At 36.7% G+C, this 24,787-nt stretch overlaps 1 protein-coding gene across 19 annotated transcripts in view; it reads left to right on the top strand.

The window, feature by feature from the left end:
* The window catches only part of EYA1 (EYA transcriptional coactivator and phosphatase 1), a 374,655-nt gene that overhangs the window by 242,698 nt on the left and 107,170 nt on the right, over positions 1–24,787 (top strand). For all 19 annotated transcript variants that reach the window (XM_069600239.1, XM_069600237.1, XM_069600238.1 and 16 more), the window contains 2 exons: positions 11,514–11,596; positions 12,015–12,201. In XM_069600239.1, the coding sequence (XP_069456340.1) occupies positions 11,514–11,596; positions 12,015–12,201 (270 nt within the window). The remainder of the gene's footprint in view (positions 1–11,513; positions 11,597–12,014; positions 12,202–24,787) is intronic.

Here is a 24,787-nt window from a genome sequence, read left to right as displayed (position 1 = left end):
TTCACCGACCTGTTTCACAGAATACCTGCCCAGTTTGTCAAAAGCAAACTTTATTCTCCTCTTGTATAAAAGAGGCATCTGATTTGAAATCAATCTTTTAGTTATAGTATTTTAAAAACCACAAGTTCTGGACCCATTGCTATCATTCCTGTTCATTCATTTACCCCCACATCCTATACACTGTAGACTTAAAAAGTACCATCAGCCACCGAAGACGAGAGAGTGTTTGTAACTTTGAGGCTGAGGGACTTCCCTGGTGGCCCAGTGGTTGATTCTGTGCTTCCACTGCAAGGGGCACGGGTTCAATCCCTGGTCAGGGAACTAAGATCCCACATAACACGTGACACAGCCAAAAATAATAAGCTTGGGGCTGAGTCATGGGAAGAAAATGACATTTTGTTTAGCAATCTGTTTGAGGTAAGGAAAATGCAAACAATTTTCACACTAAAAGCAATTCAAATTAAGTCTGGCCTCTTAATTGGTTAAGCTTCAGCTTTGAGGCAAACCCAGCTTGCCATGATAACTTAGTTCTATTGATCGCCATTTGCAGGGGTTGACCAGCTCGTGGTTTTGTTTTATCTGGTAGTATCTGAAATACACGAATGTTTTGCTGGGCGTGGAAAGGCCTCTGTTATAATGGCAGTTAGAAGTTAAGATTCATAAAGACTCTAATTCTGTTTGTTTGGGGAAATGAATTTGGAATTTACCCATCGTAAAATCCTTGATTAGTTTATTATCGTGTTGTGTTCAAAGCAGTCCTGCCTTGTGTTCACAGTTGTAGGTGGAGTGGATGGAGGTGTTAGAGAATTGCGGTGGTTGTGTAGAACGCCTTTCTGAGTGCTTTATTGCCCCAGAATAGCAATGAGGTGGGGGACATTCTGTCATTCTGCAGCAAGAAGGTGTCAGGATTTGCCTAGGTAGATGAGAGGGGCTACACAGACGTACATGCACGAAACCCCACTTTGTTTATTTTCTTTTAGGCTTTATTGCTCTCTCTTAGAGGAGAAAATAACGGCAAATTCTAACTCCCTCTTTGTATTCAGTGTATAATGTTGTTTGTTCTGTTAAAGAGATTGGAGGCCCACCCAGTGAGGAAGGGCCATAAATAAGGACAGAGGTTTGTTAATGGGACATGGAAGGGTGACAATTCCATAGTTCTCTGAAACTTACTTACTTGCTCTAGGGCTTGTTATCAAGTGGGAACTATCCAATAATAATCTAATAAGGGCAACCACCCTGCTTTCCTTTGGTCTGCCTGTCTGTAGTTTTTTGAATATATAGCTGAAGTCTTTCAGTGTATTAAGCTTTTAGAACTTCAAAATGGCTTAGCAAAATATACTATTAAAATTTTTCCATTACCTATAGAAATGATATTTTTCCCTGCTTGCAAATATACAGTTTTAAGGAAATATTTACTAAACCTTTTTAATAATCTGCTCTGATAAAGCATTTGAAGTTTGCACTTTCTGGCATAAAGTGACAGAAGAAAGTTATAACTGGAGAACTGCCATTTCAGCTCGCCCTGGTTGGTCACAATTTCTCTTAATTGCTTTGCCAGTCTGCTCACATTTATATTTGAGTTTGTGGAAATTTTTGCATTGCAGATTTTTTTTTTCTTGCTTAAGTTGATTTTTTAGCAGGAATATTTGGTTTTACTTATTTTTGACATCTTATGTTATTTCAAGTGACAAATGTTGGAAATTGTAGGGAAATTTTTGAAGTCAGTAATAGCAGTAATTAGTTATCAGTATCCACATTCTTGTCTGTATGAACTGGTTTTTATTAAAATATAGAGAAATAGATCAAGAAAGGTAAATAGTAAGGCTTTGCCACCTTTATGACATTAGTTAAAAATTATCTTTGACGTAGAAAAATTATTACTGAGATAAAAAGGAATAGTCCTTGGCTTGGTCCTTTAAAATCCTTCTTATAAGAAAAGGAGAAAACTTTGGTTTTAAAAAGTAGCCCATCTGGCCTTCAGAGGCCTTTCCCCAGGGAGCTGCGCTGACTTCTGCCGCAGAGATCGCGCCTGATGATGGACATAGCCCATGGCAAAGAGGCCAGGGAAGAAAAGCAAATGGACTTTTGTGAAAATACACGGGGGACAAATAGCATCCTGCTTGCTGAGTAAGTGCTAGAAAATGCTCTAAAACATGGTAAGTACAGACAGGCCCCTGCAGGTTCCAGCATTCTTACGTTGGCTGGGATTCTGGTTTTTAATGCAAGTCCTTGTTCTCTGTGAAGTAGACCTTTGACCTACATGTTACCTTTTTTTTTTTTTTTTGGAACTTTTTTGAAGTTATAGCTAGGCAGTGTTCTCTAGGTTAAATCACACACAAAATGTTGATTTATCATTTTAAATCATGTTATAAATCAACATAGACTGGATTCTTAACTATGAAAAAGTACTTAGGATTTATTAATAAAGATTTGCAGGAATCAGTTTAGTTTTAAACTATAATTGCTTAGCACCTATAGAACCGGGTGGCCACACAGGGTCTCCTAGCAGGACTGTTTCTTGTTTGTTACGGTTGACGAGACCACCACCCTTTCCCTGTAGGAACCCCTCATGGTGACAAGAAGGAAGCCAGTCTTTCTAATATACCATCTTTGGGGTGACTGTATAATTTACTTTTAAAATTATTTACCAGCTTCAAAAGAGTTATAATGAAGAAGTCTTTTAGAAATGAGATAGTTTGTTTCCAGATTCATTTATGAAAAATTTCTCAGATGTCCTTGTCTCTCACCTTGTGTGATGTTTGTGTGGCCAAAAAGTAATACCACTTTTCTACCCTGCCCTCCCCTCGCTTATTCCTTTTCCTTTTGGTAACCCTAATTTTGGTTTCTTACCTCTGTGAGTCTGTTTGTGTTTTGTAAGCAAGTTCATTTGTATCATATTTTAGATTCCACATGTAAGTGATTAGCAGATACAAGCTACTATATACAAAGCAGATAAACAAGGACCTACTGGATAGCACAGGAAACTATACAATAGTTTCTTAAAATAACATAATGGAAAGAATAGGAAAAAGGATATGTATTAATACACATATAAGTGAATTACTTTGCTATACATCAGAAACTAATGCAACATGGTAAGTCAACTCTACTTCAGTACTAAAAACTAAAAATACCACTTTTCACAGTATCTGACTCACTTCAGCACTGCTGAGTCAGAGTGTGTACAGGTGGATTTGGTGTGGCAGGATGGTGAATGCTGGCCTGAAAGTGGAGTTAGTGGCCACTCCCTAACTCAGGGTTCTGGGGCCAGGAAATCATTGTGTGCTTTTTAGAAAGTGACAGGCGGCCCATAGTAATAATTATTACCTCACATACCGATGTGGGACATGACCTGAGACAGTGGGTGTGGAAATCCTGAAGTATAAATGGACAGTAAACACACAGAATGTTAACTGCATTCTGAATTTGAAAATTTTCATTTGCAACCGAGTCTCTTCTTTTCATTCATATACCCATGATACCAGTCCCTAGGGTCTCAGAGTCAGACACGATTGAAGTGACTTAGCAGCAGCACCAGCAGCATGTACGCACTGATGATACATCAATATCTGACTGAGCTACATCTGTGAGATTTTATGACCTGTTCAAAATTCATGATGCTTTAGGCAATTTAAGATTTTATTTGATTTAAAACTCTGTGGGATTTTCTTTCTGGAAACTCAGACATTTAAAATCCTTCCAGAAGGTGCTTATAGGCCCTGAGTTTAATATTCTTCATATAATTTGTATCTGACATAGTAATTATAATCTACTTTTAAAAGATAAGCCTTTACAAACCACCATTAGTTTAAAAGAAATAAGCAAAGTGTGTGTCCTCTTGATAAAAATCTGAGAAATAAACAATTACTATATGGTTATTTTTTCCTTTCCCCACTGTCATTTTTATTGCTGAATAAATAAGGAACTTGAGAGATGTTTTCTTTCCTCGTGTCTGTTGGGCCTTCAGATCCCCCTTCTAAATGGCCTTCTACCTTCACCATATTAAAAAAAAAAAATTATGGGAAGGTTTCCATTCTTCCTATACCTGATTCTTCATGAGAGTTGTGTCGTCTCTGGATGCTGTTGTCGTTACCATCTTGAATTGAAACTTTCAAATAACTAGCTCTGTCTCCTGCTGGAGCCTCCATGAAACTCTTCAAAGGCATGAAATGAACACGGTTTCTTCTTCTCCACATGTTATTGTTGTTTAGTCACTAAGTTGTACCAACTCTTTTGCAACACCCTGGACTGTAGCCTGCCAGCTCCTCTGTCCGCTGAAATTTTCCAGGCAAAAATACTGCAGTGGGTTGCCATTTCCTTCTCTAGGGAATCTTCCTGACCCAGGGATCGAACCCACATCTCCTGCCTGGTAGATAAATTCTATGCCACCTGGGAAGCCCTCTTCTCCATGTGAGCCAAGTGAATAAATATAACACATGTACTTAAGGAACTTATGGTCATAATGAAAACAAGACCAATGAAGGCTTGTTTAGTACAAGAACAATGGTATCGATTATTTTTGAGCTCACGTTCCCAGAGGTCAGGTCAATACAGAGAAGAACTGTCTGGGAAAGCTGATTGGGAAGACAGGACTTTGGCTAGATCATAAAGATGGGAAATGGGAACTGATAGAGGGAAGCAGTACGTAAGAGGAGCAACAGTGAATGAGTTTTCAGGATAACATCCTGAATTCACATAGTGAGCTGTGGATGGGCAAGCCTTAGGAAGTAGCTTGACCAGCATATTCGTCCCCTGGGCACCCCCATCCCCAACTCGCCTTTTCCAGCTCCAGTTGCATCTTTGCATTTATAACAGCTTCCCCCACCTCCTGCAGTCCTTAAAAGGAGAATCAGAAATCATAACATTTCCTATGTCCTAATATGATCAACATTCAGATCCCTGGGTTTTTGTGATAAAGAGTGCCATTTCTTTTCCTGAACTGTTATTCTTTTCTTAAATGATCAGGAAACTTCTGTCACCTTCCTTGAGTCTCTTTTTCTCCTGGGCTATAAACTTCTCACTCTTGGATCTTCTCTGGATAGTTTATCCTCACCCCGAGCCAAGAATACCCTTCTTGACATTCTTTGTGTATTTTCTGTGTATTGTCCTTTTCAGTCAAACTAGATGTTTTCGTTTCATTGACTGAGCAGCTCCCTGTCAGAACTTAATGGTGCCTACACAGGTAACACAAGCTGATATTTCATGGTGGTGTTTTCATGAGATTGTGTGTTTTTAAACTTTCCTCAAGGGATGGACTCCTGACATTGGCTTCTTTGGGTCCACAGCATCCTCTAGGATAGTAACTGTGTCTGTAATGCCAATTAGATGTGCCCATACATGCTGTGGACTGAACTAATTTGAAAAGTTTTTATTTCCATAATATGACATATATAATCTTTCCATTCAGAATATAAAAGTTCTTAACTTTAAAAAGAAGGCAATGGAGGGACTTCCCTGGTGCTCCAGTGGTTAAGACTGCACACTCTCAATGAATGGAGGCATGGGTTCAATCCCTGGTTTGGGAGCTAAGATCCCACATGCTGTGCAGTTCAGCCAAAAAATAGGAAAAAAAAAAAAAAGAAGCAATGGAATGAATATTAATTTTGTCTTAGAGATGTTCTGAAAGGAAAGATTTTTCCAGTATTCTAGTCAGGAAAGGAATTTCTCCTCTCCCTGCCAGAAAAGAATAATGGCTATGATTTTTTTTTTTTTTTACAATAATAAACTATTTAAATAGGTAAGATTTTCCTTTTCACTAATGGAAAAGAAAGTGTCCCACTGCCACCCTGCTCGGAAGGTAACTTAATTCCCAACTCTACCAAGAATAATATTGAGCATTATTGGAGCTCCATTTGAACCAAATTCTGTCAAACTCCTTGAGTGAGAAATAATGGGTTCTAAATGGGAGCTCTTTCTACTTTGGGGATTTTTAATGATATAATGTTACATAAAATGTCAAACAATTTATCATAGAATATTTCTGTTCTCTTTTTATCTGGAGATGACTTTTCATGTAAAATCATTTGTGTCTAGAAAGGAAAATACTTCTATATTTTATTTTGATAAATGAATTCTCAATACTAAGCCTAATTCTGTGATCTAACATTGTAAGTGAAGACTTAACGAATTGGACAGAAACTATCTTAGAGCAGGGGTCCCCAACCTCTGGGATCTGAAGTCTGATGATCTGAAGTGGAGCTGATGTAATAATAATAGAAATAAAGTATAAGATACACATAATTCATTTGAATCATCCTGAAATAAACCACCCCCCACCCCAGGTCTGTGGAAAAATTATCTTCCATGGAACCAGTCCCTGGTGCCAAAATGGTTGGGGTCTGCTTTCTTAGAGACTGGATCCTAATGGAAGAAGGGAGTCTGTTTTTCCTGGTCATGTCTTGCCCTTTCTCCCCTGTACCATTCATCTTAAGTCTGGTACATGGCAGCCTTCTGCACAATTGTGTCTTGTCTCCCAGGCCTGTGTAGAGTAAGAAGTGGGTTTAGTAGCTATACACACGGAAGCTTTTTGGGGAGTATTGTCCTTGCTATTTTGCCTTTGCTTTGCAGTGTTCTAAGCTTTGGTGAAATTCATCTGGTAGTACTGGTACCCAGTCTGAATCAGATCAGCTATTAGAGTGGGACCCTTTGTTCCCTGGGGCTTCCCTGGTGGTTCAGATGGTAAAGAAACAGCCTGCAATGCTGGAAACCCAGGTTTGATCCTTGGGTCAGGAAGATCCCCTGGAGAAGGGAATGGCAACCCACTCCAGTATTCTTGCCTGGAGAATCCCATGGACAGAGGAGCCTGGTAAACTATGGTCCATGGGATCCCAAAGAGTTAGACATGACTGAGTGACTTTTATTTCACTTCGTTTGTTCTATGAGCTTTGTTTAGCCCAGCTCAAGGGCCACGATACCCAAAACAGTCTCTGAGAAACTTCCATTCTGTAAATGCCTGATGAGTGTGATTACTTTCTTAGTATAAAAAAGTATGTGTGAGGCTGCAGTGTGTATCTGTGTGGGTGTGTGGTCAGCATTCCTAGGAAGAGACAAGAGAAATCTAAGGGACTGAATTCACACCAGGTGCTGCTCTGTGCTTAAGTCATCAGTCATGTCCGACTCTTTGCAACCCCGTAGACTGTAGTCACCAGGCTCCTCTGTCCGTGGGGATTCTCCAGGCAAAAATACTAAAGTGGGTTGCCATGCCCGCCTTCAGATCTTCCAACCCAGAGATTGAACCCAGGTCTCCCGCATTGCAGGCAGATTGTTTACCATTTGAGCCACCAGGGAAGCTCAGGTAGGGCCGAATGAATAAGCCCTGATAAGTTTGAATTTGATCCTGAGGGTACTAGGGGGCGTTACTTTTTGAACAGGGGAGTAAGAAGATGAAATATGTAGCTTAGAGAAAGTATTCTACTGCTGGTGTGGAGCATGATGGATGGAGCCAGAAGATGGGCAGGAAACTAGGAAAGGAGGTTCTTGAAGACATCCAGTGCTGGTGGCCTGGACTAAAAGTTTAGCAGCTCTTTGTCACACATGGAGGTGGGTGGGGAGGCCTTATTGGTCTGATTCTGGGGGTTAAAAATTAATATTGCCTGAGCCTGATTCTCCCCAGCTTGTCTACCTTTGCCTGACATAGATCCTTGTGGAAGTTGCATTAAGTCTCGTAGGCCACTGGAGTGCCGTTAAACTCCTGCTCCTGCATATGAAACGGAATGGAATCTCAGCCTGCAGTCAGCCAGTAAATGAGTGTAACTTATGGTGAATTCCAGCTAATGTACAGTCGTCGAAGTAGCATGAAGTCTGGGAAGTCACTTGGGTACCATTAAGAGTACTGAGCTGTGATTTACATGGTCAGACCCTAGTGGCCTATATGTGCCAATATAGCTTCCATGGTCTTTTCTGCTTTGTTCCAGGGAATAAGTTATGGAACGAAAACATCCATTTTTAAAATATATTTTCTATATCTTATTCATTTTCTCAGTGGATGGGGATTATTGAGGTCAGTATTTACTGTTCAAAAATTTGTAATATAAATTAAAGTAGCAAGTCATAACCCCAAAATGTGTAGTTTAAATGAAAGTCACAAGTCATAACCCAGAGTAATTTTTTCTCTCAAATGTGTGTAATAAAGTTTAAAAAGTATTGATAGTCACACTCTTATCCACAATAAATTTGAGTTTTTTACAAGGAATTTTTAAAATGTCCATTATAAGTTTGTCATATATTTATATAGATATATAGATTTAATATTAATTTTCCCTGATATATAGATATATAGAAGGGATACATATGCCCAGGAAGTCCATTGTTTAAAAAGAAAAAAAAAAGCTAATGTTAACCTGATAAGCCTTAGAGGTCCATGCCTGTATCTTAATCATTCTTCTTTCCTCATATATTTATCACCATGACCCCAATATTCAGTAGTTTTTTAATGACTGTGTGATTGCTACATGCAGATGAACACTATGAAAAACTTATCTAGTGATACTCCTACTTTTGTGGTGGAATAAGTACTAGTAGTGTGAGAACTTTCTGCTTTTCTATAATAGGTGTTCTGGGAACTTTGAACAACTGGTATTCCTAAAATTTACAAATCAGGAAACCTCAAATATGATTCTGTGATAACATTTAAAACTACCTTAGGAAATATTTCCTTTTCTTAATAAAAATAGCAGGTCCTTGACTGGTTTTTCAAAGTGTATAGATACTTGATAAGTAAGTAGGAAAAGAATTTTAGATACGCAAGGATATTGCCATACTTCTCTAGTTTGGGAATGTCAAAAGAGGGAGAAGATACATAAATACAGTAGAGAATTTTAGAAAGGTTTACTGGAATAAATAGTAACGGTTCTGAACATTTGTGTGTTACTATGGCTTGTTCGTTATATTTTCCAAAACTTCATTTGATCTGTTTAAGAAGCCTATGAAATAGAGTTTTTGCAGCTAGGGAAATGATATCTTAGAGCAGTTAGGTGATTTGTCCAGCGTCCAAACAGCTCATAAGTAATGAACTGGAAACTCTACAGTTTTCTGACTCTTTGGCCAGTACTTGAATGTTCAGTGAAAAGAAGTTGCTCAGTCGTGTCCGACTCTTCGTGACCCCATGGACTGTAGCCTACCAGGCTCCTCCGTCCATGGGATTTTCCAGGCAAGAATACTGGAGTGGGTTGCCATTGCCTTCTCCAGGAGATCTTCCCTACCCAGGGATTGAACCCGGGTCTCCTGCATTGTAGGCAGACGCTTTACTGTCTGAGCCACCAGGGAAGTCCAAGTACATAGTTGATGTATGTTAAGTAGCACATCATACCTGAAGGCATCTGTGAATAGGTGGTTCACACTGAAGACATCCTCCTTAAACCACCAACGCATTTACTGCTTAGACTGCTCACTTGCCGGAAGTTTTATTTTAAAAATGGTTTTTCTATTTACAAAAGTAACACAGGTTCTGAGTAGAAAATTTAAAAATGATCCTTGGCTCCACGAATATTCTGTGACCATAGATTCCCTCCTCCATAGACTTTTGTGCTTTTCGGAAATACTTTATGCTATTCAAAATGTTTCAAATGAGATCGCAAAGAGCATTTTCATTGCTTAAGTTTTTGTTTTAAAAAATTTCCCATTATTAAATGTCATTATGATACTATTTCAACAACTTCATAATATTCCATTTTCTGAATAATGTCTATTAAGGACTCGGGGTTACTTTCTCTGTTTGGTTATTAGAAACAACACTGAAGAACATCTTTGCTAACTAACCTCATAGTATAGATCATATTTTTTTCTTAGAGTAAAAGCCTAGCAATATAATTACTGGGTTAAAACGGTATATAAAATTCTTGACTATGACCAAATTGCCCAGTAGCTTGTCTTATTTAATTTATGTTCAAATGCCATTTTTTACACATTTGCTATCCCTGGCCTTTTAAAAATCTTCCACTAAAATAATAGTTAAAAATAGTATATCATTAAAGATACATGTACCCCTATGTTCATAGCAGCACTGTTCACAATATTCAAGACATGGAAACAACCTAAGTGTCCACTGACAGATGAATGGATAAAGAAGATGGGCTGTGTGTGTGTGTGTATACATACATACATATATATATATATATGTATATATATATATAGAGAGAGAGAGAGAGCTGGTGATGGACAGGGAAACCTGGCATGCTACAGTCCATGGGGTCACAAAGAGTTGGATACAACTGAGCAACTGAACTGAATACACACACACACACACGAATACTACTTAACCATAAACAGCTGAGCAACTGAACTGAATACACACACACGGTCACAAAGAGTTGAATACAGCTGAGCAAGTGAACTGAATACACACACACACACACACACACACACACACGAATACTACTTAACCATAAACTAGAAATAATGCCATTTGCAGCAACATGGATAGACCTAGAGATTATCGTACTAAGGGATATAAATCAGAAAGAGAAAGACAAATATCATATGATTTATATGTGGAATCTAATGACACAAATGAACCTACCTACGAAACAGGAACAGACTCACAGATGTAGAGAGCAGACTTGGGGTTGCCAAGGGGAATGTGGGGTGAGCGAGCTATGGATTGAGAGTTTGGCATTAGCACATGGAAACTGCTTATATAGAATGAATGAACAACAAGGTCTGACTGTATAGCACAGAGAACTATATTCAATATCCTGAGATAGACCATAATAGAAAAGAATGTATGTATATATATAAAACTGAGTCACTTTGCTGTGCAGCAGAAATTAACCCAACATTGTAAATCAATTATACTTCAATTAAAAAACCAGTATATTGTTGCTTTACATGACTAAACAAAAAGATAGTGAATCTGTTGAAGGAGAAAACTAAGATTTGCTTTTTGGTGTGAATCCTGCACAACTCTGCTGTTTGTTTTTGAGTACAGAGGCATTCGACAAATAGAATATTACCTACACAGCACGTGTTCCTCTCTAATCTTTGTTTTATCAAGTACTCCAAGAGCTTCCATTTACTCTTCTGTGAAATAAAATAATCAGCTTTTTCCATGGGCCATTCAGATAACAAGTACCAGTTGGAAAGCATCTTGAACTTTTGGAAGTAGCATCATAGTTTTTGAGTTAGCAGGAATCTTAAAAATCATCTAATCTGATCCCACTACTTTACAATAAAGCATATTTAACGTAAAGATGTGAAAATTCTATGCATTTTTACAAATTGAAGTGGAAAGCTAGGTGTCTGATATCTTTACAAAAATACATAATTTCGTCCATAGTTTGAGTTCCTCATGTCCTATTTAAACCTCTTTACTTATGAATTCTCAGTTGTATAGTGATACTAAAATTGTCAGCCATTTTATGAAACCAGAATTTTAGCTTTGGCAATTTATTCTGGTTTCAAGATAAACCAAATGCATTTCTTTGGACCCCAGCTCTACTTTATCTAAATACTAATTTCCTATAGACATATTGCTCGACATAGCTTAGTCACCCATGTTTCTTTTCATTTTGTTTTAGGTAGCAGTTTTACAACATCATCAGGATTATATACAGGAAATAATTCACTCACAAATTCCTCTGGATTTAACAGCTCACAGCAGGTAATTTTAAAAGCCAGGTTGACTTCTGAAATTAAAAAAAAAAGTAGTAGATGATTTTCTTATATAAAGAAAGATCCATTTATATTACGCTATAACTGAGAGCTTTCTTAAGCTTTCTGATGGATTTTTTGCTCTTGAAAAAATGTCTTTAGTAGTCCTATATGGTGAGTCATTTGGTTTCCAGATTGGTTAAATTTTGCCTAATAATGCAACCTGAAATAGAAGAATATGAAGAGGGAATCCAATCTTACCTAAAATTGGTTTGCATGTCTGTGCACTTCAGTCAGTGTGTGCTTGTGTGTTCCTTTGTGAATTCAGAGAAAGCAGAGATGCAAACGTATTTACGGTTATACTCTGAAATGTAAGAAGGCAGCAGCTGTGTTCTGACTGATTGTTCTTGTGTGGTTTAATTTGGTAGGACTATCCATCTTATCCCAGTTTCGGCCAGGGTCAGTATGCACAGTATTATAACAGCTCACCGTATCCAGCGCATTACATGACGAGTAGCAACAGCAGCCCAACAACGCCGTCCACGAATGCCACTTACCAGCTTCAGGAGCCACCATCTGGCATTACCAGCCAAGCAGTTACAGATCCCGCAGCAGGTAATTACTTGCCTTTATTAGTCCTGCAGGCTGTATTTCTGATGGTTTAAATGCATTTTTCTACAGTCACATATTCATGGCAATGGTTGCACACTTTTGGCAAGTTTTGGCAAGGCCTTTAGTCAAGCAGCATGATTGTGACATTAATTTTATTTTTACTTATTTGCTTAAAAGCTTTCATATGAAGTTATAAACTTGAAAATTACATGAAATAAGATGAGATATGATCTCATGTAAAAATACATGCGCTTTTATTTAGTTGTACATGTACTCCATTTTCAGGGTATATATGTAGCTTTTTGGATGTATAATTATAAATATTTAGCTAGGATGCTTAACTATAACTTTAACTAAATGTGTTGACATATGAATATAAATGACATCATCTTGAATTTAGTTAAAGTTATAGTTAAGTTTAGCAAAGTTATAGTTCATGTTTATCGTCATGAACTAGTTAATGTTTTTCAAAAAATCAAATAGCCTCTAAGGATCAATCATGGAAGACAGTGATTCTTTTGGCCTACCCTTTCCCACTCATGACCTACTGTGAATTTTATAACAGTGTTTCTGAGAGAGGGCATTTTTTGTACTTCACAGTATTTGGCTGTGGTTGTTCAGTCACTAAGTCATGTCCCACTCTTTGTAACCCCATGGACTGCTGCATGCTAGGCTTCCCTGTCCTTCACTATGTCCCAGAGTTTGCTCAAACTCATGTCTATTGAGTCAGTGATACCATTCAACCATCTCATCCTGTTTTATCCCCTTCTCCTGCCCCCAATCTTTCCCAGCATCAAAGTCTTTTCCAATGAGTTGGCTCTTTGCTTCAGGTGCCCAAAATACTGGAACTTCAGCATCAGTCCTTCCAATCAATATTCCTGGGTTGATTTTCTTTAGGATTGACTGGTTTGATCTCCTTGCTGTCCAAGGGAGTCTCAAGAGTCTTCTCCAGCACCACAGTTTATTTTATTTTTTTAAATTTATTTTAATCGGAGGCTAATAACTTTACAATATTGTGGTGGTTTTACCATACATTGACATGAATCAGCCATGGGTGTACATGTGTTCCCCATCCTGAACCCCCTCCCACATCCCTCCCCATCCCATCCCTCAGGGTCATCCCAGTGCACCAGCCCTGAGCACCTTGTTTCATGCATCGAACCTGACTGGTGATCTGTTTCACGTTCGGTAATATACATGTTTCAGTGCTATTCTCTCAAGTCATCCCACCCTCACCTTCTCCCACAGAGTCCAAAAGACTATTCTATACATCTGTGTCTCTTTTGTTGTCTTGCATATAGGGTCATCGTTACTATCTTTCTGAATTCCATATATATGCTTTAGTATACTGTATTGGTGTTTTTCTTTCTGACTTACTTCACTCTGTATAATAGGCTCCAGTTTCATCCACCTCATTAGAACTGATTCAAATGTATTCTTTTTAATGGCTGAGTAATATTCCATTGTGCATATGTACCACAGCTTTCTTATCCATTCATCTGCTGATGGACATCTAGGTTGCTTCCATGTCCTGGCTATTATAAACAGTGCTGCGATGAACATTGGGGTACCAGTGTCTCTTTCAATTCTGGTTTCCTCAGTGTGTATGCCCAGCAGTGGGATTGCCGGGTTGTATGGCAATTCTGTTTCCAGTTTTTTTTAAGGAATCTCCACACTGTTCTCCATAGTGGCTGTACTAGTTTGCATTTCTACCAACAGTGTAGGAGGGTTCCCTTTTCTCCACACCCTCTCCAGCATTTATTGTTTGTAGACTTTTGGATAGCAGCCATTCTGACCGGCATGAGATGGTACCTCATTGTGGTTTTGATTTGCATTTCTCTGATAATGAGTGATGTTGAGCATCTTTTCATATGTTTGTTAGCCATCTGTGTGTCTTCTTTGGAGAAATGTCTGTTTAGTTCTTTGGCCCATTTTTTGATTGGGTCATTTAATTTTCTGGAATTGAGCTGCAGGAGTTGCTTGTATATTTTTGAGATTGATTCTTTGTCAGTTGTTTTGTTTGCTATTATTTTCTCCTATTCTGAAGGCTGTCTTTTCATCTATTGTTTCCTTCGTTGTGCAAAAGCTTTTAAGTTTAATGAGGCCCCATTTGTTTATTTTTGCTTTTATTTCCATTACTCTGAGAGGTGGATCATAGAAGATCCTGCTGTGATTTATATCAGAGAGTGTTTTGCCTATGTTTTCTTCTAGAAGTTTTATAGTTTCTGGTCTTACCTTTAGATCTTTAATCCATTTTGAGTTTATTTTTCTGTATGGTGTTAGAAAGTGTTCTAGTTTCATTCTTTTACAAGTGGTTGACCAATTTTCCCAGCACCACTTGTTAAAGAGATTATCTTTTCCCCATTGTATATTCTTGCCTCCTTTGTCAAAGATAAGATGTCCATAGGTACGTGGATTTATCTCTGGGCTTTCTATTTCAGCACCACAGTTTAAAAGCATCAATTTCTTTGGCATTCCGCCTTCTTTATGGTCCACCTCTCACATGTGTACATGACTACTAGAAAAACCATAACTTTGACTAGATGGACCTCTGAAAGCAAAGTGATGTTTCTGTTTTTGAATATGCTGTCTAGGCTTGTCATAGCTTTTCTTAAGGAGCAAGTGTACATTTGATGGGCCCTTTTAAATGAAACTCTATCTCCAAAAGTCTGTCTACTATGTCTTTAATACTTTTTCCCCTCCATTAATTTTTTCTGGAACTCTTAATAGTGTATGCTTAATTTTCTGAATTGGCCTCCACCTAGGTTTCTTAAATATCCTCTTGTGCTTCTTGAATTCTTAACTTTTTAAAATGTCTGTCTATCTGGCTGTGCCAGATCTTAGTTGCAGCACACCGGATCTTTTAGTTGTGCGTGTGAACTTTAAGTTGCAGCATGTGAGATCCAGTTCCCTGACGAGGAATCGAACCCAGGCTTCCTGCATTGGGAGTGCAGAGTCTTAACCACTCTATCACCACTGAAGCCCTGCATCCTTAACTTTTTAAAAATATAATCTTTCCTTTCATCGATTAGAAGTGAACTATTATCCTTAAAGAAGCCGTGAGTTTTTTCCCTTTGCCTTTTACTCCTAAAGCCAGAGCCCAGTCAGTCATATTGAAATGGTCTTACATTGTTACTCAATTACAATGTAACTTAATTCTATGACGTGATCAGAGTATTAATTAATTCTCAGTGGTTATCCCAAATCATGGGGAGAAAAAAGTTTTGTGTGATAGATGCTGATTTAAATTTTGACTGTAGGATTACCTTGTAAATGTTAGCAGATGATCCTCCTCAAAACTCCTTTAAGTGTTTATCATTCTACTTTTTCTCTTAAATGGGTGTAGACACTGTTTTGTTCCAGAGTAGGAAGGAAGTTAAATCATTCTTAATCTTGTATTCCAGCTAACTATAAATACAGTTTCTGCTGCATATCTCAACTCTAGACATGTTTATCTTGATTATCATATTCCACTTACCTTTATTTAAGAAAAAAATGAAAAAAAAAATGAGCTTTTATCTTATGACATGGCTTATATGTGAAAACTTAAGAAAAAAACCCACATGAACTTATTTCCAGATCAGAAAGAGACTCACAGACATCGGAAAGAAACTTATGGTTACCAGAGGGTGAAGTGGAGGTTGGAGAAGTAAGAAATTAGGAGGCTGGGATTAACACTACTATATATATAGTAGATAACCAATAAGGACTTATTGCAAAGCACAGAAAACTATACTCAATATTTTGTAATAACTTATAAGGGAAGAGAATCTGAAGAAGAATATATAATATGTAAGACATATATAAATAAGATGGAGTCACTGTGCTAAATATAAACATATGTGTGTGTATATATTACTACTGAATCACTATGCTGTACACCTGCAACTAACATTACATTGCCAATGGACTATACTTCAGTTTTTAAAAGTAGCTTGATGTAATATTCACTCAGTTCACATATATAAAATCAGTATTCATAGAACCTCATGTATGTATTTTTCTGCCTTTTGATTAGATTTCGCATCTATATGATCACACTTAAGTAAACTTTGTTATAAAAGGAATCGAATGTCTGGTAGAAGTTACTGTAGAACTTTCCTGTCTCTTCCTTGTCACATTGACTTCACGTAGGTATCAAGAGAAGAAATAATGGTTTATTGAAATTTAGAGATAGCTTGTGTTTTTACATGAATCTTCTGGGTCATGAGAGGTTCTTGAGGACCTAAAGGCACTTTGAAATGAGGACAGATATGTGAATGTGAAACAGAAAGTCTCTTTAGGGTCTGTGGAATAAGGTACTGAGAAAAGGAGACAGCTGAATAATTTTACTTAATTAATGACATTTTGGTTGTGAAGAGCACTGTATAAAACAAACTGAAGACTTAGTCATTTCTTAAATTAAGTTTGATTAGAGCTTTATAAAAAGGCCATTTGGACATATCATAAAACTTTATGTCTGAAACTTGACATTGTTCTAAGTGAATTTTGTTTATAAAAGGGATGCCATGTGAAAGAGTGGGGATTAGTGGGCACCAAGCCACACCAGATGGGAAAAATGTGACATTATAATTTTTGAAAAGAATATATAATTTTATTTTAAGATTAAATGATTTATTTTAGGTTTTATTTGAATGTATGCTTATGTTCTAGGTACTTATTTCAATTTCAGTATCTTTATGGCTATAGAATAGGAATGAATTGAAGTGGAAAAAAAATAATATTTTTCAGATTTTTTTAATATTCAGCACTTCCCACTAAAAATGTGTGTAGTGGATCAACCTTTATTGTGTTACATAGTGAGGAGTGAAAAGTTTAGTGAGTTTACACATTGAAAAAGAAATGTGGATCACTTTAAAAATTCAAGGAAATTTTCATATATTTTTTAAACATTTGTAGTAAGACTGTGGATTCAGCCTAAGTTGTTTGGCATTCCCTTTACTTTCTTACTAGTCATATAGAACAGTATAGATGACAACAGAGTGTTGATGGTAAAGTCTATAAAAATCATTAAAGAATTCTAAGAATGTTTTATTACATATAACGTAACATTTTTGTTTTGAGATTGAAACAGTAGTTAAAATAACATGTTTATTTAGGTTGAAATTATTTCAGGTGCTTTTTTTTCCTATTAATAGTCTATTTGGTTTAAAGTCAGTATTTTGCAATACTGGAAAGTTAAATTTTAGTCATTATCTCGTGTATAACTAAGTTTCTGCCTTTCAGTTTCATGGAATTACACAGAACAGATGAATCCACAATCCATGAGTTCTTCCATGCTTTATGATATCCGTTCTTTATTGTTCATAGAATTGTTGTATCATAATGCACAAATAAGATGACCTTGTAAGGGCTTTTTTCAGTATGAATAGGTAAGGACTCATTTTTTCAATTGAGTTTATGTTTTTGTTGTTTTTTTGGCTATGCCTCATGATTTACGGGATCTTAGTTCCCCAATCACGGATTGAAACTGTAAATGGAAGCGTGGAGTCCTAACCAGTGGACAGCCAGGGAATTCCCAGGCCTCATTTATTTTTAATTCTACATTTTAAAATTTATATGCACGATAGTAATCTTTCAAGTCTATGATATTATGCAGTATTTGTTATAAATACATACTTCCTTATGAATCTTAAGCTCATAAGTTATTCTAATATGTTTGTAGTTAAATATTGAAAGCTGTATCCTCCTTTAAGTAGACATATGTCATACATTAAAAATAACATAATTTGAAGATGAAAGAATAATTTCAAGTTTTAAAAATTAAAACCAGTGCCTTTGCATTCATTTGAAAAAAAGGAATTTGTTAGTCATGCATTGACAGTCTTTAAAAAATTTATATCATTTGGAGATAGGTAAGAATCCATATACCTTGAGAAGTTTAGTGATTTATCTGATCATTCAACACAATTTTAATTAACTTATTGAATTCATAAAAATTGTGCCTCCTCTCCAACTAGCAATGCCAGACTTCCCACTCCCAGCTGAAGGATATCTTGGTTGCTTCCAATTTTAGCAATTATAAATAAAACTACTATAAGCATTCATGTAGGTTTTTATACGGACATAGGTTTTCAACTCATCTCGGAAAATTCCTGAGTCTGATGACCAGATTGTATGGTAAGAGTATGTTTAGTTTTATAAGAAGCTGCCAAAATGTCTTTCAAAGTGGCTGTACCATTTTGCATTTCTACCAGCAAAAATGAGAGTTTTTTTTCTCTCCACATCTTTACTAGCATTTGGTTTGTCAGCTTTCAGATTTGGGCCATTCTGATAGGTGTGTTCTGCTGTCTAATTGTTTTAATTTGCACTTTCCTAATGAAATATGATGTTGAGTATATCTTTTCGTATAATTATTTGCCTTCTGTGTATCTTCTTTGTTGAGGTATCTGTTCAGATCTTTTGCCCACTTTTTAATCAGGTCGCTTTGTTGTTGAGTTTTAAAAGTTATTTGTATATTTCAGATATGTCCTTTATCACATGTACTTTTGCAAATACTTTCTCCTGGTCTATATATTGTCTTTTTATTCTAAGCATTATCTTTTGCAAAGCAGAGGTTTTTAATTTGAATGAACTTTTTCTTTTTCCTTTCATGGAACATCATTTGGTTTAGTATCTGAAGACTCATTGCCAAACTCTAGGTTTTCTCTTATGTTACGATCTATAAAGTTTGTGGGGGCATAGAGTTGTTCAGAATATTCTTTTATTATCCTTTTAATGTCCATGGAATTGCTAGTGATGGACCCCTCTTCTATTTCTGGTATTATAAATTTGTGTCTTCTCTCTTTTTTGTCTTGGTTAACCCAACTAGAAGTTTATTAATTTTTTGGTCTTTTCAAAGAGCCAACTTTTCAGTTCAGTTGCTCAGGTGTGTCCGACTCTTTGCAACCCCATGAACTGCAGCATACCAGGCTTCCCTGTCCATCACCAATTCCTGGAGCTTGCTCAAACTCATGTGCATCAAATCGGTGATGCCATCCAACCATCTCATCCTCTGTCGTCCCCTTCTCCTCTCGCCAGCTTTTAGTTTTATTGATTTTTCTCTATTGCTTTCCTATTTTCAGTTTCACTGACTTCTAGGATTGTTAGGATTTCTTCTGCTTTTGATTTAATTTGCCCCTCTTTTTCCACTTTTCTAAGGCTTGAAGTTTAGATAATTGATTTTAAATCTATCTTCTTTTCTAACATACACATTTAATACTGTGAAGTTCCCTTTAAACACTGCTTTTGTTGCATCCCACAATATTTGATAGGTTTTTTCTATTTTCATTTAGTTCAGATTATTTTTATTTTCACTATCATTGAAATCTTACCTTCTAAAGAGACATATCTTTTATATATACTTTACTGGAGAAAAATCTTAGAAATTTGATAGTGCACAGTATATATCATTTATCACAGCCATCCAGTTATTCACATCTTCCCAATTAGACAGAGAATGTTTTGTTTCTGAGAGAAGGGTATTACATAGTACATTGACATTCTATTATCTACTATAAGAAATTTTTGGTCAGAGTAAACTCTGCTCAAAATACTGTAAAATAATATCAAAATTAAATCCAATATTACTTTAATTTTTAAATCATGGCTTTCATTTTAAATATCTTTTAAAATGTTAAAAGAACATGTTTTTATTTTTAAAACAATTTTTCTTTGCAAAGTTAATGATTTTTCTTCTATGTTTAAAAATATATAGAGTAAGAAAAAAGAAAAGGACATTTTAGGCTGTTTTCCTTTTGTGCTAACATCTAAGCTCTCATACTATCATCTCTTAGCCACTGAAATGAAAAGAATATTTTCTTTCCTTGAACTGAACCCTGAAATCTTAAGTCATATTGTTACCAACATAACTGAATACATTTTTTAAAAAATGAGATAGATAATTTAACCACTTTGAGAGTCATTCATGAAGAGACTTTTGAAATTGACTTTTCTAATAAGAACACTTAAGCCATTCTTTAAAAAATGTTTTTATTATATGACTCTTATATGTATAATTAAAATATGAGTACTCATTTGTAATCTAATTACTGTGCTATTAGTTAATTAAATTGGCTTGAAAACGTTATTCTTGCCCGTAAAGTCTTAGAACATCTCACAATTATTATGATGGTGAATATAATAATAATACATAGTAAAAGTATAATTACTGTGTTTAAAGCTTTACAACATATTACTTGTAATCTTATAAACATACCCATGAAGTCAGTACTATTTGTTTCCATTTACAGGTGAGGAAAATAGGCATGTAACTCTTGAATACTGAAGTTGATCAGAAATTTTGAAGCCAAGTTCTTATGAAAGGACTATTCACCTGTAACATTGTAATTTTAGGGTAGTACAAAGCAATCAGAGATAAAACTAAATAATACATAATCATTTTAGATCAAATGGAAATAAAAGCTAATTATGTATTTATGAAGTTTAGCATGGATCACATAGAAAGTTCCTTTTTCAAAGAATTTGCTCATTTGAATTTCTTACAAAAACCTTAATGTTGAAATCTCCCTTTTCATGCTTTGACTGCCTGCAGACAGTTTACTGGTTAAGGTGATGTGCAGGACTCTTGCCAATATTGAATTTCAAGTGACAGAGGAAAAATCAGTATAAGAGGGAATTCAATATGCATGGGAAACGATTTGTTCCCTCTGCTTCTTTGATCCTTGCCAAGGCCTAGAAAGTAGAGCAAAGCACATGAAACACAGGGAAACATTCTTTCGCAGAGTGGCAGGAGAGTTCTCAACTCTAACAGGAGCTTGGTGAGATGGGATGAAAAACTAGAGTGCCGGCCATCTTCCCAGTGAATGCAGGGAACACTATGAATGCCACATCTATACTACCTATATTTTGCTGCATGAACTGTTTTGCAAAACTTTAGGCCATATTTGCTCCTTTCCATAGATGCCTGGTGGACTTCAGAGGGGTTTGCAGTTTGTTGTTTGTTCAGCTCAAAAAGCAACTATTTCAACAAAATTTGAACCAGCGTTTTGGAAACATTGTCAGCAAAACAAATGTTTGTATCTAAAATAGCCAGGCTATTAAGATATGAGAAAACAAAACAGATGTTTGGGGTTCCTGTGCTTGGTTGTCTTGATGGCATTTATTTGTCATCCACTACCCCCCTGCCCCTGACCCCAGGGAATGTGTGGTGTTAACCTTAATGAAATTATAAAATTCACTTAAAAAAATTTTTTGCCAGGAATGTTGTCAATTGCCATACCTTTGAATTTTAGATTTGTTTCTAGGAAGTTGAAAAATCCAGTGTTTTCACATTTACCCATGTGCCTCAGTACTAGTTTGACTAATTTTTTCAGTTAGCTGGCATGAAATCAGGATGCCTTAGTGTCAGTTTTAGTACACTTGGATTCCAATATGTCATTCTTTCTTATATTTATATGTAATGGATAATTGGCATAAAAATAATAAAGATCAGAAAGCATATATTATTGAGCTAATTAGTTTACATATCTCCCAGACATTTATCATGTTATCTTCTTTTGTAGCTAAGTGAGTCATTATTTCTGTAAAGTCTTAAGTATGCTTTGTGACCAACACAAATCAATATAAGTCCCCTTGTTTAAGTTGAAGGACATCAGCATTTACAGATTAAAATTTTTTTTAATTTTATTTCTAGTTTTCTTTTAATTGGAGGATAATTTGCCTTGCAATGTTTTGTTGGTTTCTGCCATACATCACCATGAATCACCCATGGATATACATATGTCCCCTCCTTCTTGAACCTCCCTCCCACCTCCCAGCCCATCCCACCCCTCCAGGTTGTCACAGAGCACGAGGTTGAGCTCCCTGCATCATACAGCAAATTCCCACTAGCTAGCTGTCTTACATATGGTAATGTACATGTTTCAATGCTACCCTGAATCCTTTTCACCCTCTCATTCCCCCTGCTGTGTGCACAACTCTGTCTCTGCTTTTCTCTCTTGCTACCCTGCAAACAGGTTCATCTGTACCATTTTTCTAGATTCCATATATATGTGTTAATATGCTATATTTGTGTTTCTCTTTTTAACTTACTTCACTCTGTATAACAGTCCCTAGGTTCATCCACCTCACTAGAACTGACTCAAATTCATTCTTTTTTATGGATAATAGTCTACTATATATATGTACACAACTTCTTTATCCATTCATATAGATTAAATTTTTAAATTGGAGATGATTGGGCAAAGGACATAGAAAGTTGTATGTGTTTCCCATCTCTCCACTTCATTTAATTGGGATTGGATGGCTTAATGGATGAGTTTGGGATTAACTTTTCAATAGAGGTGATATTGATGATTAATGGCTATCAGTTTTATTCCTAGCTTCATAGTCAAAATAAATTTAAGTTTAATGAATATCTTTTCAGTGTATTGAATAATAATAAGTGAGCGTGAACAAAATTACAAAGGTCCACAAGGGTTTACAGAAAAGAATAAAAACCCCTTCATCTTCCCTACCCTTAATTTCTTCCAGCAGAGCTTCTTGTGTCTCCTAGTGATACACTTTGTTTCTGTAAACGTAGACATAGGACATACCCTGAGCACTTCTTTTTTCATATTCAAGTATGTATACTTTTTATTAGTTTTCTTTTTCCTTAAAGATATTCTGTACCCTACATTTTTCTGTTAGTAATATGCAGAGAAATATTCAATATATAGCTTTGTTGATTTTTATATTTCATATGCCAGTATAATGATGGCCCCAGGTGGCTCTAGTGGTAAAGAACTCACCTGCCAATGCCAGAGACATAAGAGACACAGGTTCGATCCCTGGGTTGGGAAGATCCCCTGGAGGAGGGCATGGCAACCCACTCCAGTATTCTTGCCTGGAGAATCCCATGGACAGAGGAGTCTGGTGCACTACAGTCCATAGGGTCTCAGGGAGTCGAACACGACTGAAGTGACTTAAAACACACCCGTAACGATGGCACGTGCATTTTGAGCACTTACCATGTACCAAGCGTCATTCCAAGCACTGTTCGTGTATGAACTTAGTTCATTTCCATCAGGCCCAGGGGAATAGGCAGTGTCATCATCACCCACATTTTATAGACAAGGAAGCTAAGGAGAGGTCAGCTGCAGCACTGAATTTAACTTCTAGAAGTTTGGCTTCAACTTTGTGTCCTTAATCAGGAAAGCATGCTGCTTCTTGAAACTACTGGGTCTGAGATTTCAAGCAAGCAGAAAAATGAAAATGTAAACAGAATCATAAAAAGTAGTAGCTATATGGGGTACATTTTCTTTAATCAGTCATAGCCCGTATGAGCATAATCACTCAACTAAAAGCCTCTATTAGAAGGTATTCAGTTTAAATATACGTTCACCATTTGAATGAACTCTATTTGCTGATAAAATAACAGGTCTGTCTGAAATTATAGGGACAATGGTATACGATATATCTAAGGTGATGTTGTACTATGTTTCCTGAATTATAATATCAGTGTGTAGGCTCTTAAATGATCCACAACCAGATGTACACTTTCTCTGTTACCTTCCACTTCCCTAAATCTGCTCTGATTCCTATTCCCTATTTATCCTGTTTAATAATTACTGCCACGTACCTGTTTAGGAGACAGTTTCACAACATCCCATAACCCTTTCCCTGCAAATGACTTCATTCTCTACCTTACTGACTGTTCTTGTTTTTTTGGTCCACTCACAGGTCATGGTTGATGAGAACTAAGTATAGGGATGGTAATACTCTTGTCTCAAGGGAAGCTGTGCATTTTAAAGTGAATGGAAAAAAGACAAGCATGCAATCTTAATCCAGTACAATCACCTTCCAACACATTTGAAAATATTTCTGTTACCCCTTCAGAAACTCTATAAAGTTAGAATTGCATTTTCTTTAGAGCACATCTTTAAGACACATTTTTGTACTTTTCACTTTGATGAAACTGCCGATATCTGAGTATAGTTTTCTGACGTTCTGTGTTGTGTGTGTGCGGTTTTCACCAGGACTGTTGATTAGACTTGATGGTCATGGTTTGGTTGGGAACTCATGTCTACTATGTGTCTGTGAGAAAATAGATTCTGAGTTCCAAACAACTGATGCAAAAATATTTAGAACATAGCTGATTTGCAAACTGACAGTCTCTTCAAGGTACAAATCCACTTAAGGAACTTTAGCCTGGAGCAGTTAAACCCTAGGGACTATTTTGAATTTTAAAGTTAGGAGTGACCTTATAGATTCTTTTGCCTAAGACATTCACTCTGCTGCTGCTGCTGCTGCTAAGTTGCTTCAGTCGTGTCTGACTCTGTGTGACCCTATACACAGCAGCCCACCAGGCTCCCCCGTCCCTGGGATTCTCTAGGCAAGAACTCTGGAGTGGGTTGCCATTTCCTTCTCCAGTGCATGAAAGTGAAAAGTGAAAGTGAAGTCACTCAGTTGTGTCTGACTCTTAGCGACCCCATGGACTGCAGCCTACCAGGCTCCTCCGTCCATGGGATTTTCCAGGCAATAGTACTGGAGTGGGAGACATTCACTCTACTGGTTATGAATAAGGAGTCCAAAAAGTTTAAGTTTTTCCAGAGTGGTGTGGCCTGCTATCAGCGGCATCTCTTGAATGCAAGTTGGAGTGGCAGCCTTG

The sequence above is a fragment of the Ovis canadensis genome, chromosome 9 (assembly GCF_042477335.2).
Source record: "Ovis canadensis isolate MfBH-ARS-UI-01 breed Bighorn chromosome 9, ARS-UI_OviCan_v2, whole genome shotgun sequence".
Lineage (NCBI taxonomy): Eukaryota > Metazoa > Chordata > Mammalia > Artiodactyla > Bovidae > Ovis > Ovis canadensis.
The sequence above is the reverse complement of the archived record's forward strand: the minus strand, read 5'-3'. Positions and strand labels throughout refer to the sequence as shown.